This window comes from Carcharodon carcharias, chromosome 27 (assembly GCF_017639515.1).
Source record: "Carcharodon carcharias isolate sCarCar2 chromosome 27, sCarCar2.pri, whole genome shotgun sequence".
NCBI lineage: Eukaryota > Metazoa > Chordata > Chondrichthyes > Lamniformes > Lamnidae > Carcharodon > Carcharodon carcharias.
The window spans coordinates 13,632,303-13,649,000 of NC_054493.1; the positions used below are offsets into that span (position 1 = coordinate 13,632,303).

The window sequence follows — 16,698 nt, forward strand, 5'->3', positions numbered from 1 at the left end:
TGACTCAGTCTCTAATTCTGCTTTATGAAAATCCTCTGAAGCACCTTGCAAAGTTTTATTACAACAAACATATTCTATAAATACAAGTTACTACTGTTTCATGACAATCAGTTTGCACAATGTAAGAGTCCAACAACAGCGATTAGATGAATAACCAATTAGTCAAGTATTTTTGGTGCTGTTAGTTAAAGCACAAATGTTGGTCCCACTGCACCAGGAGAAGGAAGAATGAGGAGAGGCTGTATAAACTAAATGGTACATTTTTAAACAGAGTGCAGGAACAGAGTAACCTGGGAGTGTAAGTGAACAAATCCAAGAATATGACAGGAGAAGTTGATCAAACTGTTTGACAAAAGCTAATGGGGACCTTGGAATTATCAATAGAGGCATGGAGTACAAAAGCAAGTCAGTTATCCAGTATCTTTATAAACCTGGGGTTAATCCTAAATTGAAATATTGTGTTCAATTCTGAGTCCCACACTTTAGGAAAGATGTCAAAGCCTTAGAGAGGATGTAAGGAATATTTACCAGAATGGTTAATAGGGATGAGGGGTTTCTGTTATGTGGAGAGATTGGAGAAGCTGGGATTGATCTTTTTAGAGCGGAGAGAATAGGGAGTGATTTCATAGCAATGTCGATACTTTTAGGAGTTTTCCTCTGTTTAGGGAGAAATTGTTTCCATTGGCAGGATGGTTAGTGACCACAGAACACAGGTTCAAAATAATTGGTAAAAGTCCAAAGTGAAGATGAGGGGAGAGTATTTTAATCAGAGAGTTATTATGATCAGGAGCACACTGTCTGAATGACTGGTAAAAGCAGATCCAATAGTAACGATCAAAAATGATTTGGACTTTTACTTAATAGGGAAAGATTTGGAGGGCTATTGGAAAAGAGCAGGGGAGTGGGACAGATTGGTAACCTTCTCAGAGACAATACAGGCACAACAGGCTGAATGGCCACCATCTGTGCTCTGTGGTTCTATCATACTGTATTTACTATGAATCATTATATTATTATAGATCATAGAAGCCCGAATAGGACAGCAGAGAAAAAGGCTCCCACCATTGGCCTCTCACCTGACCTACCACAGTGCTAAATGGGATAGATTTCGAACAGATCTAATAACTCAAGACTGGGCAACCATGAGGCACTGTGGGCCATCAGCAGCAGAATTATACTCAAAAACAATTTTTAACCTCATGGCCCGGCATATCCCTCGCTCTACCATTACCACCAAGTCAGGGGATCAACTCTGGTTGAATGAAGAGTGCAGGAGGGCATGTAAGGAGCAGCACCAAGCATACCTAAAAATGAGGTGTCAATCTGGATGAAGCTGCAACACAGGACTACTTGTGTGTCAAACAGCATAAGCAGCAAGTGATAGACAGAGATAAGAGATTCCACAACCAATGGATCAGATCTATGCTCTGCAGTCCTGTCACATCCAGTCATGAATGGTGGTGGACAATTAAACAACTCATCGGAGGAGGAGGTTCCAAAACATCCCCATCCTCAATGATGAAGGAGCCCAGAACATCAGTGCAAAAGATAACATTGAAGTGTTCACAACAGTCTTCAGTCAGCAGTGCCAAATGGATGATTCATCTTGGCCTCCTCCAGAGGTCCCAGCATCACAGATGCCAGTCTTCAGCCAATTTGATTCACTCCACGTGATATCAAGCAATGGCAGAAGGCAATGGATACTGCAAAGGCTATGGGTCCTGACAATATTCCAGAAAGAATACTGAAGACTTGTGCTCCAGAACTTCCAGTGCCCCTACCCAAGCTGTTCCAGTACAGCTACAACACTGGCATCTACCTGGCAATATGGAAAACTGGGCAGGTATGTCCTGTATACAAAAAGCAGGACAAATCCAACCTGGCCAATTACCACCCCATCAGTCTATTCACAATCATTAGTAAAGTGACGGAATGGGCAACCAACAGTGCTATCGAGCAGTGGTTGCTTAGCAATAACTTGCTCAATGACACTCGGTTTGTGTTTTGCCAGGGTCACTCAACTTCTGACCTCATTACAGCCTTGGTTCAAACATGGACAAAAGAGCTGAACTCCAGAGGTGAGATGAGAGTGACTGCCCTTGACATCCAGGCAGCATTTGACTGAGTGTGGCATCAAGGAGCCTTAGCAAAGCTGGAATCAATGGGAATCAGGGGGAAAACTCTCCCCGGTTGGAGTCATACCTAGCACAAGGGAAGGTGGTTGTGCTTACTGGAGGTCAATTATCTCACTCCCAGGACATCACTGTAGGAGCTCTTCAGAGTAGTGTCCTTGGCCCAACCATCTTCAACTGCTTCATCAATGACCTTCTTTCCAGGTTAGAAGTGGGGATGTTTGCTGATGATTGCACAATGTTCAGCACCATTCGTGGCTCCTAATTACTGAAGCAGTCCATGTCCAAATGCAGCAAGACCTGGACAACATCCAGGCTTGGGCTGACAAGTGGCAAGTAACATGTCCACCACACAAGTCCCAGGCAATGACCATCTCCCACAAGAGGGAATTTAACTATCGCCCCTTGACACTCAATGGAATTACCATCACTGAATGCCCTATTATCAACAGCCTGGGGGTTACCGTTGACCAGAAACTGAACTGGATTAGCCATATAAATACTGTGGGTACAAGACCAGGTCAGAGGTTAGGAATTCTGTGGCGAGTAACTCACCTCATGACTCCCCAAAACCTGTCCACAATCTGCAAGGCACAAGTCAGGAGTGTGATGGAATACTCTCCATGAGCAGCTCCAACAACACTCAAGAAGCTTGATACCATCCAGGACAAAGCTGCCAGCTTGATTGGCACCCCTTCCACAAACATTCACTCCCTCCACCACCAACGAACATTGGCAGCAGTCAGTACCATCTACAAGATGCACTGCAGAAATTCACCAAGGTTCCTTGGACAGCACCTTCCAAACACACGACCACTCACCATCCTGACTTGGAAATATATAATCATTCCTTCACTGTCGCTGGGTCAAAATCCTGGAACTCTCTCCCAAACAGCACTGTGGGTGTACCTACACCACAGGGATTGCAGCTGTTCTGGAAGGCAGCTCATCACCACCTTCTCAAGGGCAATTAGGGATGGGCAATAATTGCTAGTCCAGCCAGTGACGCCCCGCATCCTGCAAGTGAGTAAAGGAAATGCTCCAAACCAATAGGAAGAGGGGGCAGGACTGGAGTACCGATTGGCTGCCCTGTGGTCCTCCAGCCAATCGGAGTGAACAAGGAGGCGGGGCTGAGCCCAGATTTGCGTCATTGGCTGAGACTCTGCATCATTTGGAAAGTTGATTTGTCTCAAACTCCAGGAGAGAACTGGACCTTCCTGTCTGTGGCTTTATACAGATGAAACCCTGTGGGTGTGGAGCAAACATTTCAACATTTGTTGGTGAAATGGATTGATTCGGGACAGACAGCAGGGATAATATGAGGTAATAACACTGTATTGAGAAAGGAAATTCAATGGCAAGATTGGGAAGCTGGGACTTGTAACTGAAGATTTGAGGACTGAAATAATCTGGAGTAAGAAAGGAGAAATGACAAGAAACTGAATAATCAGTAATAGGACATCAATTGGTCTCTTATCAAAGAGAAATCGACAATTCATTCCAACTAATCAATAATCTCCAACTGTCAGGATGAACATAGTTCATTCCTGAATGTGATTTCTCTCTTTATTCTTCAATGGAATTTGGGCATCGCTGACAAGGCCAGCATTTGTTGCCCATCCCCAATTAACCTTGAGAAGGTGCTGGTGAGTTACTTTCTTGAATATAGCTGAGTGACTTCACAGAATCACAGAATCACACAGTGCAGAAGAGGCCTTTTGGCCCATCGAGTCTGCACCGACACATGAAAAACACCTGACCTACCTACCTGATCCCATTTACTAGCGCTTGGCCCATAGCCTTGAATGTTATGACGTGCCAAGTGCTCATCCAGGTACTTTTTAAAGGATGTGAGGTAACCCACCTCCACCACCCTCCCATGCAGCGCATTCCAGACCGTCACCACCCTCTGGGTAAAAAAGTATTTCCTCACATCCCCCCTAAACCTCCTGCCCCTCATCTTGAACTTATGTCGCCTCGTGACTGACCCTTCAACTAAGGAGAATAGCTGCTCCCTATGCACCCTGTCCATGGCCCTCATAATCTTGCACACCTTGAGCAGGTCGCCCCTCAGTCTTCTCTGCTCCAACAAAAACAGTCCAAGTCTATCCAACCTCTCTTCATAACTTAAATGTTTCATCCCAGGCAACATCCTGGTGAATCTCCTCTGCACCCCCTCCAGTGCGATCACATCCTTCCTATAATGTGGCGACCAGAACTGCACACAGTACTCCAGCTGTGGCCTCACCAAGGTTCTATACAACTCAAACATGACCTCCCTACTTTTGTAATCTATGCCTCGCTTGATAAAGGCAAGTGTCCCATATGCCTTTTTCACCACCCCACTAACATGCCCCTCTGCCTTCAGAGATCTATGGACACAGACACCAAGGTCCCTTTGTTCCTCAGAACTTCCTAGTGTCATGCCGTTCATTGAATACTTCCTTGTCAATTTACTCCTTCTAAAGTGTATCACCTCACACTTTTCAGGGTTAAATTCCATCTGCCACTTATCAGCCCATTTGACCATCCCATCTATATCTTCCTGTAGCCCAAAACACTCAACCTCACTGTCAACCACTGGCCAATCTTTGTGTCATCTGCAACCTTACTAATTCTATCTCCCACATAGTCATCTATGTCATTTACATAAATGACAAATAATAGGGGACCCAGCACAGATCCCTGTAGTACGCCACTGGACACTGGCTTCCAGTCACTAAAGCATCTTTCTATCATCACCCTCTGCCTCCTACAACTAAGCCAATTTTGAATCCACCTTATCAAATTACCCTGTATCCCATGTGCATTTGCCTTCTCTATAAGTCTCCCATGTGGGACCTTGTCAAAGGCTTTGCTGAAATCCATATAAACTACATCAACTGCACTACCCTCACCTACACACCTGGTCACCTCCTCAAAAAATTCCATCAAATTTGTTAAGCATGACCTCCCTCTGACAAAGCCATGCTGATTATCCCTGATCAAACCTTGCCTCTCCAAGTGGAGACAGATTCTCCCCTTCAGAATTTTCTCCAATAGTTTCCCTATCACTGACGTGAGACTCACTGGCCTGTAATTCCCTGACGTATCTCTACAACCCTTCTTAAATAGCAGAACCACACTATCTGTTCTCCTGTCCTCTGGCATCTCCCCCCATAGCCAGAGAAGAATTAAAAATTTGGGTCGGAGCCCCTGAGATCTCCTCCCTTGCCTCCCTCAGCAGCCTGGGACACAAATCATCCAGACCTAGAGATTTGTCCACTTTTAAACCTGCCAACACCTCCAATACCTTGTCACTCCCTATATCAAGTTGCTCAAGAACCTTGCAGTCTCTCTCCCCGAGTTCCGTACCTTCATCCTCATTCTCTTGGGTGAAGATGGATGTGAAACATTTATTCAACACTCTAGCGATGTCATCTGGCTCCGCCCATAGATTTCTCCCTTGGTCCCTTATGGGGCCTACTCTTTCCCTGGTTATCCTCTTCCCATTGATATACTTATAGAATATCTTGGGATTTCCCCTACTTTTACCAGCCAGAGCTTTCTCATATCCCCTCTTTGCTCTCCTAATTGCTTTCTTAAGCTCCACCCTGCACATTCTGTGCTCCACTAATGCCTCCGCTGATTTGCTTCCCTTGTACCTGCTAAAAGCCTCTCTTTTCCTTCTCATCATAGCCTGAATATCTCTGGTTATACATGGTTCTCTGGGCTTGTTACTCCTTATCACCCTAGAGGGAACACGTTGAGCCTGGACCCTCCCCATTTCCTGTTTGAACGCCCCCCACTGTCCTCTGTAGATTTCCCCACAAGTAGCTGTTCCCAGCCTACCTTGGCTAGATCCGGTCTTATTTTACTAAAATCCACTCCCCCCCAATCCAAAACATTTTTTCGTAACTTATCTATTTCTTTGTCCATAACAAACTTGAACTGTATCATGGGAATCTACTAAGAGGGGTAGAGGAAGTGAGAGATCTTGGCGTACAAGTACACATGTCCCTGAAGGCAGCAGTTCAAGTAGACAAGGTTGTACAGAAGGCATATGGAATGCTCTCCTTCATTGGCAGAGGTATAGAATATAAAAGTAAATATATTATGTTGGAATTGTATAAAACACTGGTGAGGCCACATTGTGTGCAGTTCTGGTCACTACATTACAGGAAGGACGTAATAGCTCTGGAGAGAGTGCAGAGGAGGTTTACAAGAATGTTGCCAGGGTTAGAAAAGTGTAGCTACAAGGAGAGATTGGATAGGTTGGGGTTATTTTCCTTAGAACAAGGTGACATCAAGGTGACTTGATTGAGGTGTACAAAATTATGAGGGGAATAGATAGATTGGACAGGATAAAATTGTTTCCCTTGGAGGAGAGTTCTAGAACCAGGGGACATAAATTCAAAATAAGTGGCAGAATGTGCAGGGGGAATATGAGGAAGAACTTTTTATGCAGAGGGCAGTGGGTGTCTGGAATTCACTACCCAAGTTGGTGGCAGAGGCAGAAACTCTAAACTCTTTTAAAAAGTACCTGGATCTGCACCTTAAGTGCTGTTAGCTGCAGGGCTATGGGCCGAGTGCAGGAAGGTGGGATTAGAAAGGGCACTTGGGTGTCCTCAGGCTGGCATGGACAAGATGGGCCGAATGGCCTCCTTCTGTGCTGTCATTTTTCTATGGTTCTATGTTGTGGTCGCTATCACTAAAATGCTCCCCCCACCAACACCTCAGCCACCTGTCTGGCTTCATTCCCCAGAATTAGGTTCAGCTCCACGCCCTCCCTTGCTGGACCCTCTACATATTGACCTAACTGTACACATTTTAAAAAATCCACTCCATCCAAGCCCTTAACACTATGTCTATCCCAATTAATGTTGGGAAATTTGAAATCACCTAATATAATTACCCGATTGTTATTGTTTTTACCCACCTCTGCAAATTGTGCACATATTTGCTCCTCAATTTCCCGCTTTCTATCTGGGGGTCTATAATAAACATCTAACAATGTGGCTGCCTCTTTTTTATTCCTAAGCTCTACCCACAAAGCTTCATTCGATGCCCCCTCCAAGATATCATCTCTCCTTACTAAAGTAACTGACTCCTTAACTAATAATGCAATGCCTCCTCCTCTTCTTCACCCAATTTAAAGGGCAATTAAGAGTGAACCACATTGCTCTGGGTCTGGAGTCACATGTAGGCCAAACTGGGTATGGATAGCAGATTTCCTTCCCTGTAGGACATTAGTGAATCAGGTGGGGTTTAGAACAATTTTTGATAGTTGTCATGGTCACCATTGCTTAGACTAGATTAATATTCTAGATATATCAATTCAGAACAGAGGAAGAAGTAATTTTGGAGTTGAAACATTAACTCTGTTTCTCTCTCCAGATGCTGCCAGACCTACTGAGTTTTTTCAGCATTTTCTGTAGATGAGGCTGGATGCACAAGTGAATCCTTTCCAATGTATGGAGCAGATGAACTGAATCTCCCTGGGGGAAAGGACATTTCCTCTTGTGGATGAGTCCAGAACTAGGGAGCACTGTTTTAAAATTAGGGGTCACCCATTTAAAACAGAGATGAGGCAAAAAAAAATCTCTAAGAGGGTCGGGAGTTGATGGAACCCTCTTCCTGAAAAGATGGTGGAAGCAGAGTTTTTGAATATTTTTAAGGCAGAGGTGGATAGATTCTTGGTAAGCAAGGCAGTGATAGATTATTGGGAATAGGCAGGATGCAGATTTCAGGCTACAATCAGATCAGCCATGATCTTATTGAAAGGCAGAGCAGGCTCGATATGCTGAATGGCCTATCCTGCTCCTTGTACGTATGTTTGTTCATATGCCTCAGAAGGCAGTTGGAGGCAGGGTCACTGAGTACTTTTAAGCCTGAGGTACATATATGCCTGTTAAGCAAGGGAATCAATAGTTATCGGGGGTAGATGGGAATGTGGAACTTGAAACACCGTCCAAGGGCCTAAACACTCCTTTCAAGTGAAGCAGCAATTCACTTGCACCTCCCTCAATTTAGTCTACTGCACTCGCTGCTCCCAGTGCGGTTTCCTCTACATTGAAGAGACCAAATGCAGATGGTGACCGTTTTGCGGAACACCTTCGGTCAGTCCGCAAGCATGACCCAGACCTCCCTGTCGCTTGCCATTTCAACACTCCACCCTGCTCTCGTGCCCACATGTGCGTCCTTGGCCTGCTGCAATGTTCCAGTGAAGCTCAACGCAAACTGGAGGAACAGCACCTCATCTTCCGACTAGGCAATTTACAGCCTTCCGGACTGAATATCGAGTTCAACAACTTCAGATCATGAACTCTCTCCTCCATCCCCACCCCCTTTTCGATCCCCGTTTTTCCAATAATTTATATAAATTTTTCTTTTCCCACCTATTTCCATTATTTTTGTGTATTTCCATCCATTGTTTTATCTCCACCTTTTAGCCTATTTCGATCCCTTCCCCCACCCCACTCCCACTAGGGCTATCTGTACCTTGCTCATCCTGCTTTCTACCCTTAATGTCACCATTAGCACATATCTTAGCAAATATCACCACCTTCAACACCTCTTTGTCCTTTTGTCTATAACATCTTTTGGCAATCTCCACCTATCACTGGCCCTCTATCCAGCTCTACCTGTCCCACCCCACCTCAAATCAGCTTATATTTCACCTCTTTTCTATTTTTCCTTAGTTCTGATGAAGAGTCATTTGGACTTGAAACGTTAACTGTATCCCTCTCCGCAGATGCTGTCAGACCTGCTGAGTTTTTCCAGGTATTCCTGTTCTTGTTTTGGATTTCCAGCATCCGCAGTTTTTTGCTTTTATCTAGGTGAATCAGTTGTTCTGTTTCTGGACTCAGTGTTCTCTGTAATTCGGTGTCATCTCCTCCCAACTCCTGATCAGTATATTCCACATCCACCTTGTACTGCACATGCTCAGAGTACAACTCGGTGCTGGGTAATCACACTGGGCTCCTGTAGTCAATGATGGGGCACATTCTGGCCACTTGAGAAATAGTGCATTGTATCACCATCATGAAAAGTCAATTGATGAACAGAATCTTTTGTCAACAAATTGAGATTGAATCAAATGGCCTGTTTCTGTAATGAAATTCTACGGGGTAGAGGTGGATTAATACTATGCAGTTGCGGCCTAAGAGGTGAATTAATACTCAGGCCATGAAAACCCCACCATAAACCCAGCACCGACTCCATCCCTCTCCTTGCCACCCTGTGAGGCTGGACCAGACAAATTGCAACCTTCGCCTCCTATTTGAACCTGAGCTGAGTATCGTGCTACCAACAACATATCCTCTCTATCACTAAGATCACCTGCTTCCAGCTCTGTCATATCAATTGTCTCCATCCCACCTGAGCCAATTTGCTGCTGAAATCTTTATCCATGCCTTTGTTACCTCCAGTTTCAACTATTCCAATGCTCTCTTGATTAGTCTCCCATCTTCCATCCTCCATAAACTTACGCTTCTCCAAAACTCTTCTGGGTGGACAGCAGTTTAGTGGGAATGGAGACCACAGAGCAGAAAGTGTGTCTCATGAACAAGTTGAGCTCACAAAAGTATAAAGGGAGGTAGGAGAGAAACTAAAGAAAGATGCTTGTTCAGAGCTAGGGCTGGTCAGATCTGGAGAAGCAGTTTGGCCCAGTGGACGAGTGAAAAGGTGGAAAGCGGCAGATGGCCTCAATCTTGGAAACAAGGAAGCGAATCAGCTCCTCGCATTTGTCATTGGAGATGAGGATGGAGGAGACTGGGAGAGGGAGAGCACTTCAAAAGGAACTAACTTGCATTCAAGATATTAAAATGACTCATCATTCCATCTGTTTAACACAAAATGTATTTATTTGGCTTTTATCCAGAACATTGACACATATAACTGAGAGTCTATTAAGTTTAGCAGAAACAGATCTGAATACTATATTTGCTATGAGGCGAGGGATGGAGAGATATCGGGAAGATCAATGCAACATGAAGATTGATCATGGTAGTTTACATTACTGGAAGTAAGCTTCTTAAAAAGTGACCCCTCCTGCTTTACTTTATTCATGTATATGAATATGAAACCAGTTATATGGTTATTAACAACAGCAACAACAACCCCAACTGTAAACTTAGCTCAGCCCTCAGTTCAGTGGATTAGCAGCAGAAATAAGAACAGAATCCAGGGCTTGCAGTCACTCGTGAATTCATTGATAATCTATCATCTCAGCAGGGTAGATGATAGATTAAATGGCTTCCCACATACTGAACATGTAAAAGACTTCTCCCGAGTGTGAGTGCACTGGTGCCTCAGCAGCTCCCTTTTGTATTTAAAGCTCTTGTCACAGTCAGAACATTTAAATGTTCTCTTATCAGTGTGAACAAGCTGGGGTGAAATGAGGGTGCTTGACCTAATGAATCCCATCCCACACTCGGAGCAGATGAATGGCCTCTCCCCAGTGCGAACAGGTGAAGCAAAGTAGAAGGTCAGGACAGATGGGAGCTATGGATAAATTTGACAAGACGTCATGGACACAAGACAGGGGGAGTGTTAATGGTTATGTTTGAGTTTTGGTGAACACATTGTCAAACACCAGGAGGGAAATGGAAAACAATGAATGTGAACATGGTGAAAGAGCCAAAAGGAAATCCTGTCAGAGAGAAGACCCTCTCTGTAACCTGTCTTAACTGCTCTGTCGGTTCATTTATTGAAACCAGGGACTCCCCTTGTTCTAATGATGACATTCCCTGTCTGCCCAGTTATCACTTTAAGTCAACCCTTGAATTGTTTGTGCATTGTTTCAACATGTTCCCAATTTTCACTAACAAATGTTGAAACGTTTGCTCCACTTTATCATCTGTTTAAAGCTACAAACAGAAAGGTCCAGTTTTCTCCTGGAGTTTGAGACATATCAGCTTTCAAAATGCTGCAGAGTTTCAGCCAATGAGGGAGATCCGGGCTCAGCCCCGCCCTCATTCACTCCGATTGGTTGAAGAACCAGCCCTCTCGACGTCAGTCCTCCAGCCTCGACCCCTTTTTCTATTGGTCTGGGGCTGCTGTCAATCAGGCATGTACAGTGAGCTAGAGCATGCGCAGTGTGGCTGCTGCAGCTGGACACTAGTACGCAGGCGCAGTGTCGAAGAGTCTGAAGCATGCGCAATGCGATCGATGGCCTTGCGAGAAGAGGAGCCTGTTTGTGCCGGAGCAGCGGAGTCAGAGCGAGGCGGTGGGTGGGAGGATTTGGAAACACTTTGTGGATCTGCAAACCCTGAGGAATAATTATCAGCTCCTGGTTTGCAGCTGCAGGGCTTCTCCCTCCCGGGAACAGGCCCAGGTTAACGGCCGCCATCCTGGGTCAGCGAGTGGAGGATGGGTCACATCAGAGGATGGGGGAGGGGGGACAATAAATAAGAGGTTACACTTTGGGCTCAAATCAATGAGGAATCTGATCTGTGGGAGGGAAGGAAACCCTGGGAGGTGGGCGGGGAGGATTCAGAAACACCCGCTGGAGGCCCCAAACCCCCAATAAGACTCATTGATTTTATTGTCAGTCTGCAGACAGGAGCTGGAGAACTGAACCCAGGCAGAGGAGAGGGAGGGAGAAAACTGGGAGTGGAGGAAAGAAATGGTGAAGATGGTGAGATGGGTTTAGTTTTCAGCCCAGGGAGGAGGGAGAGTGTGTGGGACGGGGATTTACAGGTCTGGGGGAACAAGAGAGGAAGAAATGGCCCATTGCAACTAGAATTGTCTGTTCTGAATTTTTATGCTGCTGAAATATCTTTTGCAGGATATTAGAAGGGGAAGATTTACAGAGGGAAGCTCAAATCAAACTTCACATCAAGATTTAAAACCATCACTTGATTCATCAGGACCTGAATATCATTGGCAATTGAACGTGGAAGGAGAAATGCTTGTCTTTTCTGTCTGTGTGAAAAGATTTCAGACATCAGTGTGAATGGAAAAACACTGAGGTACACACTCACCCGAGTGAGAGTGTTCAGTGCACTGACTGTGGAAAGAGCTTTAACCAGTTATACAGCCTGAAAAAACATCACACCATTCACAGCGGGGTGAGACCGTACACGTGTTCTGTGTGTGGACAAGGCTTTAACTGATTATCCATCCTGGATAGACATAAGGATTCCGGCACCATGGACAAACCATGGAAATGTGAGGATTGTGGTAAAGGATTCAATTATCCATCTCAGCTGGAAATCCATCGACGCATTCACACTGGGGAGAAGCCGTTCACCTGTTCCGTGTGTGGGAAGGGATTCACTCAGACAACCAAACTCATGTCACACCAGCGAATTCACACTGAGGAGAGGCCATTCACCTGCCCTGTATGTGGGAAGGGATTTACTCAGACATCCTGTCTTATGTTGCACCAGCGAATTCACACTGAAGAGAGACCGTTCAGCTGCACTTACTGTGAAAAGAGGTTCAGGTCTTCATCTGACCTCAATATACACCAGCGACTTCACACTGGGCAGAAGCCATTCACTTGCTCTGTGTGTGGGAAGGGATTCACTCATTCATCCGGCCTTAGGTCACACCAGCGAGTTCATTCTGAGGAGAAGCCATTCAACTGTACTTCCTGTAGAAAGAGTTTCAGGCATTCATCGGCCCTTGCTGAACACCAGCGAGTTCACACTGGGGAGAGGCCATTCACCTGCTCTGTGTGTGGGCAGGGATTTACTCAGTCATCCAGTTTGCTGAGACACCAGCGAGTTCACACTGGGGAGAAGCCGTTTAGCTGCACTTCTTGTGGAAAGAGTTTCAGGCAGTCATCCACCCTCATTGCACACCAGCGAGTTCACACTGGGGAGAAACCATTCACCTGCTCTGTATGTGGGAAGGGATTCACTGTATCATCCGCCCTCGAGTCACACCTGCAAATTCACACTGAGAAGAAGCCATTCAGCTGCACGGACTGTGGAAAGGGGTTCAGGTGTTCATCTGCTCTCCTGGCACATCAGAGAGTTCACACTGGAGAGAGACCATTCACCTGCTCCGTGTGTGGGAAGAGATTCACTCGGTCCTTCAACCTAGTGACACATGAGCGAGTTCATAAGTGACTGCAGGGGTTGGATTCTGCTGTTATCACTGCTGTTAATCATGTTCAGGTTTGATAGTCTGAGAATGTCAAGTTTGTTTCTGCTGATGTTAACAACCCCTATAACTGGATGGAGTTTAATATTCTGGAGATGTCACTGATACTCGGGGCTGCAGTGTCCCTTTTTAAAAACGCCATCTGTGATCATTCCCCTTAATTCATGAACTCTGCTGGAAGGTCGGATCCGTTCCACAGGACGTGCATGACACAAAAATAATCACAATTTACAAAAACAAAGAGGACAGAGGAGATTGCAACAAAAACTTTGTCCACCAAAGTTCCTCTGTCTCATCCACTCCTTTCATGACAACATACCTTGTACTGTACAGTTTGACAGCTCCACTTCTGACTTTTTCAGGGTGAAGAATGGAGTGAAACGGGGCTGTGTCCAAGTCTCCAATTTGTTTGGCATTTTCTTCTCCATGTTCCTGACCTTGGCCTTCCCTGCAGATATGGAAGGAGTTTCCCTGAATACTCGATCAGATGGCAAACTCTACAATCTGTCCAACTGAAGTGAAGACAAAATACAGCTTGTCTCGATCAGAGACCTCCTCTATGGTGATGATGTCATGCTTGTGACTCACACAGAAACTCAGCGACCAAGACTCATGGACTGTCTCTCCCATGTCTGTAACTTGTTCTCCTTTACTGTAAGGAAATCTGTGGTTTGGGGACTGGGTGTCCGTCCTTGATCACACTGGAAGTGGCCAGTGAAATCTGTGATTTTGGGTCCACAATGACAGACGATCTGTTCCTTGATGCAGAACTTGATACACGCATCGGGAAAGTGGCTCCACCTTTGGCTGCCTCACTTCAAGCTGCCTCTCAGCACCAAGATGCTGGTTTATGAGGCCTGTGTCCTCAGCACCTTGTTGTCTGTCTGTGAAACATGGACGATTTATAGTGATCAGGAAAGGAAGCTCAACAACTTTCACTTTCGCTGTTTGCGGCACATTCTGGGCGTCTCAGGGACAGAATCAGCAATGCGGCAGTCCTCTCAAAGGCTAATCTCCCAAGTAGGCTGGCTCTCATCAAGCAGAGACGACTTCACTGGCTCTGAAGCAGAGTCATACGGAATTGAAACATTAACTCTGTTTCTCTCTCCACAGATGCTGTCAGACCTGCTGGGTTTTTCCAGAATTTTTTGTTTCTACCCCATTAGAGGCTTCTGGCCTCCCTTCCATGGTCTTGTCCATGCCTGGGTGGCTCTGGAGAGGGAGCATGTGGTGTCCACTCATACAGCTGATACTTTCCAACACTGGTGGGTACCTCAAGGTACAGAGTGTCTCGGAGACACTGGAAACAACATTCTGGTTTAGTTAGGAAGGTTCTCTTCACTCTTGTTGGGGCTTTGATGCTGATTTTGGGCTCTTTTCATTTAATTGGACAACATGCTTGAGAGAAGAAAGTATGTTCTATAGAAACTAGAATTGTCTGATCTGAATTTCTATCCTGGACTGACGGTGATAACTTTTGTCAACTGTATTTACAGGATATTAGAAGGAGATGATTTGAAGATGGAAAACTCAAATCAAACATCTCATCACAATCTGACAGAGTCACTCGATTCATCAGGACCTGAATCTCATCAGTCTTTGAATGTCGAAGGAGAAATGTTTGTTCTGGTTGTGGGAAAAGATTTCAAGCATCAGTGTAACTGGAAAAGCACCGAGACACACACACCCGAGTGAGAGTGTTCCAGTGAACTGACTGTGGATCGAGCTTTAACAGCCTGAAATAACGTCACAACATTCACAGCAGGGAGAGACTGTACATGTGTTCTGTCTGCAGATGTGGCTTCAACTGATCATCCAACCTGGAGAGATACAAGGACACTGAGACCACAAAGAAACCGTGGAAATGTGGGGAGTGTGGGAAGGGATTCACTTGCCCATCCCAGCTGGAAGCTCATCGACGCACTCACACTGGGGAGAGACCATACGCCTGCTCCGTGTGTGGGAAAGGATTCACTCTGATGTCCAGCCTTCAGTTACACCAGCGAGTTCACACTGACGAGAGGCCTTTTAAATGCTCTAACTATGGGAAAGGCTTTAAAATCTCACCAGATCTAATTAAACACCAGCTTGTTCACACTGACAAGAGACCATTCAGATGTTCTCAATGTGAGAAGAGGTTCAGACAGTCGCCTCACCTCATTCAACACCAGCGAGTTCACACCGGGGAGAGGCCATACACCTGCTCCGTGTGTGGGAAGGGATTCACTTCAACATCCAACCTGGTGACACATCAGTGGGTTCACACAGGGGAGAAGACATTCACCTGCTCTGTGTGTGGGAAGGGGTTTTCTCAGTCATCGAATCTGCTGACACACCAGCAAGTTCACACTGGGGAGAGGCCGTTCACCTACTCTGTGTGTAGGAGGAGATTTGCTCGATCGTCTCACTTGCTGACACACCAGCGAGTTCACAAGTGACTGCTGAGGTTGGATTCTGCTGTTAATCACATCCTTTGTTTCTGTTGCTGTTAATAACCCTTGTAACTGGGGTGGAGTTTAATATTCTGGATATCTGTCAAATAAATTAGTTTAGATGAAAGCAGACAGCGCTGTTGTAAGAACCTAAGAGAAGGGAAGAGAAGCGTGACAGGAGTGTCTCCAGCTGCAGCTCCTGCCCGGGTTTCAGAGCTGGAGCGGCGGCTGGGAACACTGTGGAGCATCCGTGAGGCGGAGAGTATCATTGAGAGGTGGTCACACTACAGGCTAAGAGTCCACAGGCAGGAAGGGAATGGGTGACTACCAGGCAGAGCATGAGGACTAGGCATGCAGTGCAGGAATCTCCTGTGGCTATTGCCTTGCAAAACAGATATACCACTTTGGATACTGTTGAGGGGAATGGCCTCTCAGGGGAAAGCAGCAACAGCCAAATTCGTTGCACTGTGGTTGGCTCTGCTGCACTGGTGAAGAGTGAAAAGTGTGGGAATGCAATAATTAATTCAATTGGAAGGGGAATAAATCAACATTTCTGCGACCGCAAATGAGACTTCAGGATGGTATGTTGCCTCCCTGGTGCAAGGGTCAAGGATGTCTCAGAGCGGCTGGAGGACATTCTGAAGTGAGGGAGGGTGAACAGCCAGTGGTCCTGGTACACAATGGTACAAATGACATAGGCAAAAAAAGGGATGAAGTCCTAAAAGCAGAATATAGGGAGTTAGGAAGTGAATTGAAAAGTAGGATCTCAAAGGTAGTGATTTCAGGATTACTACCAGTGCCACGTGCTAGTCAGAGTAGAAATAGCAGGATATGTCAGATGAATACGTGGCCAAAGTGATGGTCTGAAGGGAAGGGTTTCAGATTCCTGGGACATTGGGGCCAGTTCTGGGGAAGGTGGGACCAGTACAAAGTGGACTGGGACTGATGTCCTAGGAGGAACATTTGCTAGAGTGGTTGGGGAGGGTTTAAACTAAAATGGCAGGGGGATGGGAACCTATTCAAGAAGTCAGAGGAAGGGG

General features: G+C 45.7%; 1 protein-coding gene across 1 annotated transcript in view; it reads left to right on the forward strand.

Moving 5' to 3' along the window:
- The window catches only part of LOC121270397 (zinc finger protein 420-like), a 38,081-nt gene that overhangs the window by 15,395 nt on the left and 5,988 nt on the right, over positions 1 to 16,698 (forward strand). Inside the window, exon 6 of the mRNA XM_041175705.1 lies at positions 12,323 to 15,672. Within this exon, the coding sequence (XP_041031639.1) occupies positions 12,323 to 13,192 (870 nt within the window). The 3' untranslated portion in view covers positions 13,193 to 15,672. The remainder of the gene's footprint in view (positions 1 to 12,322; positions 15,673 to 16,698) is intronic.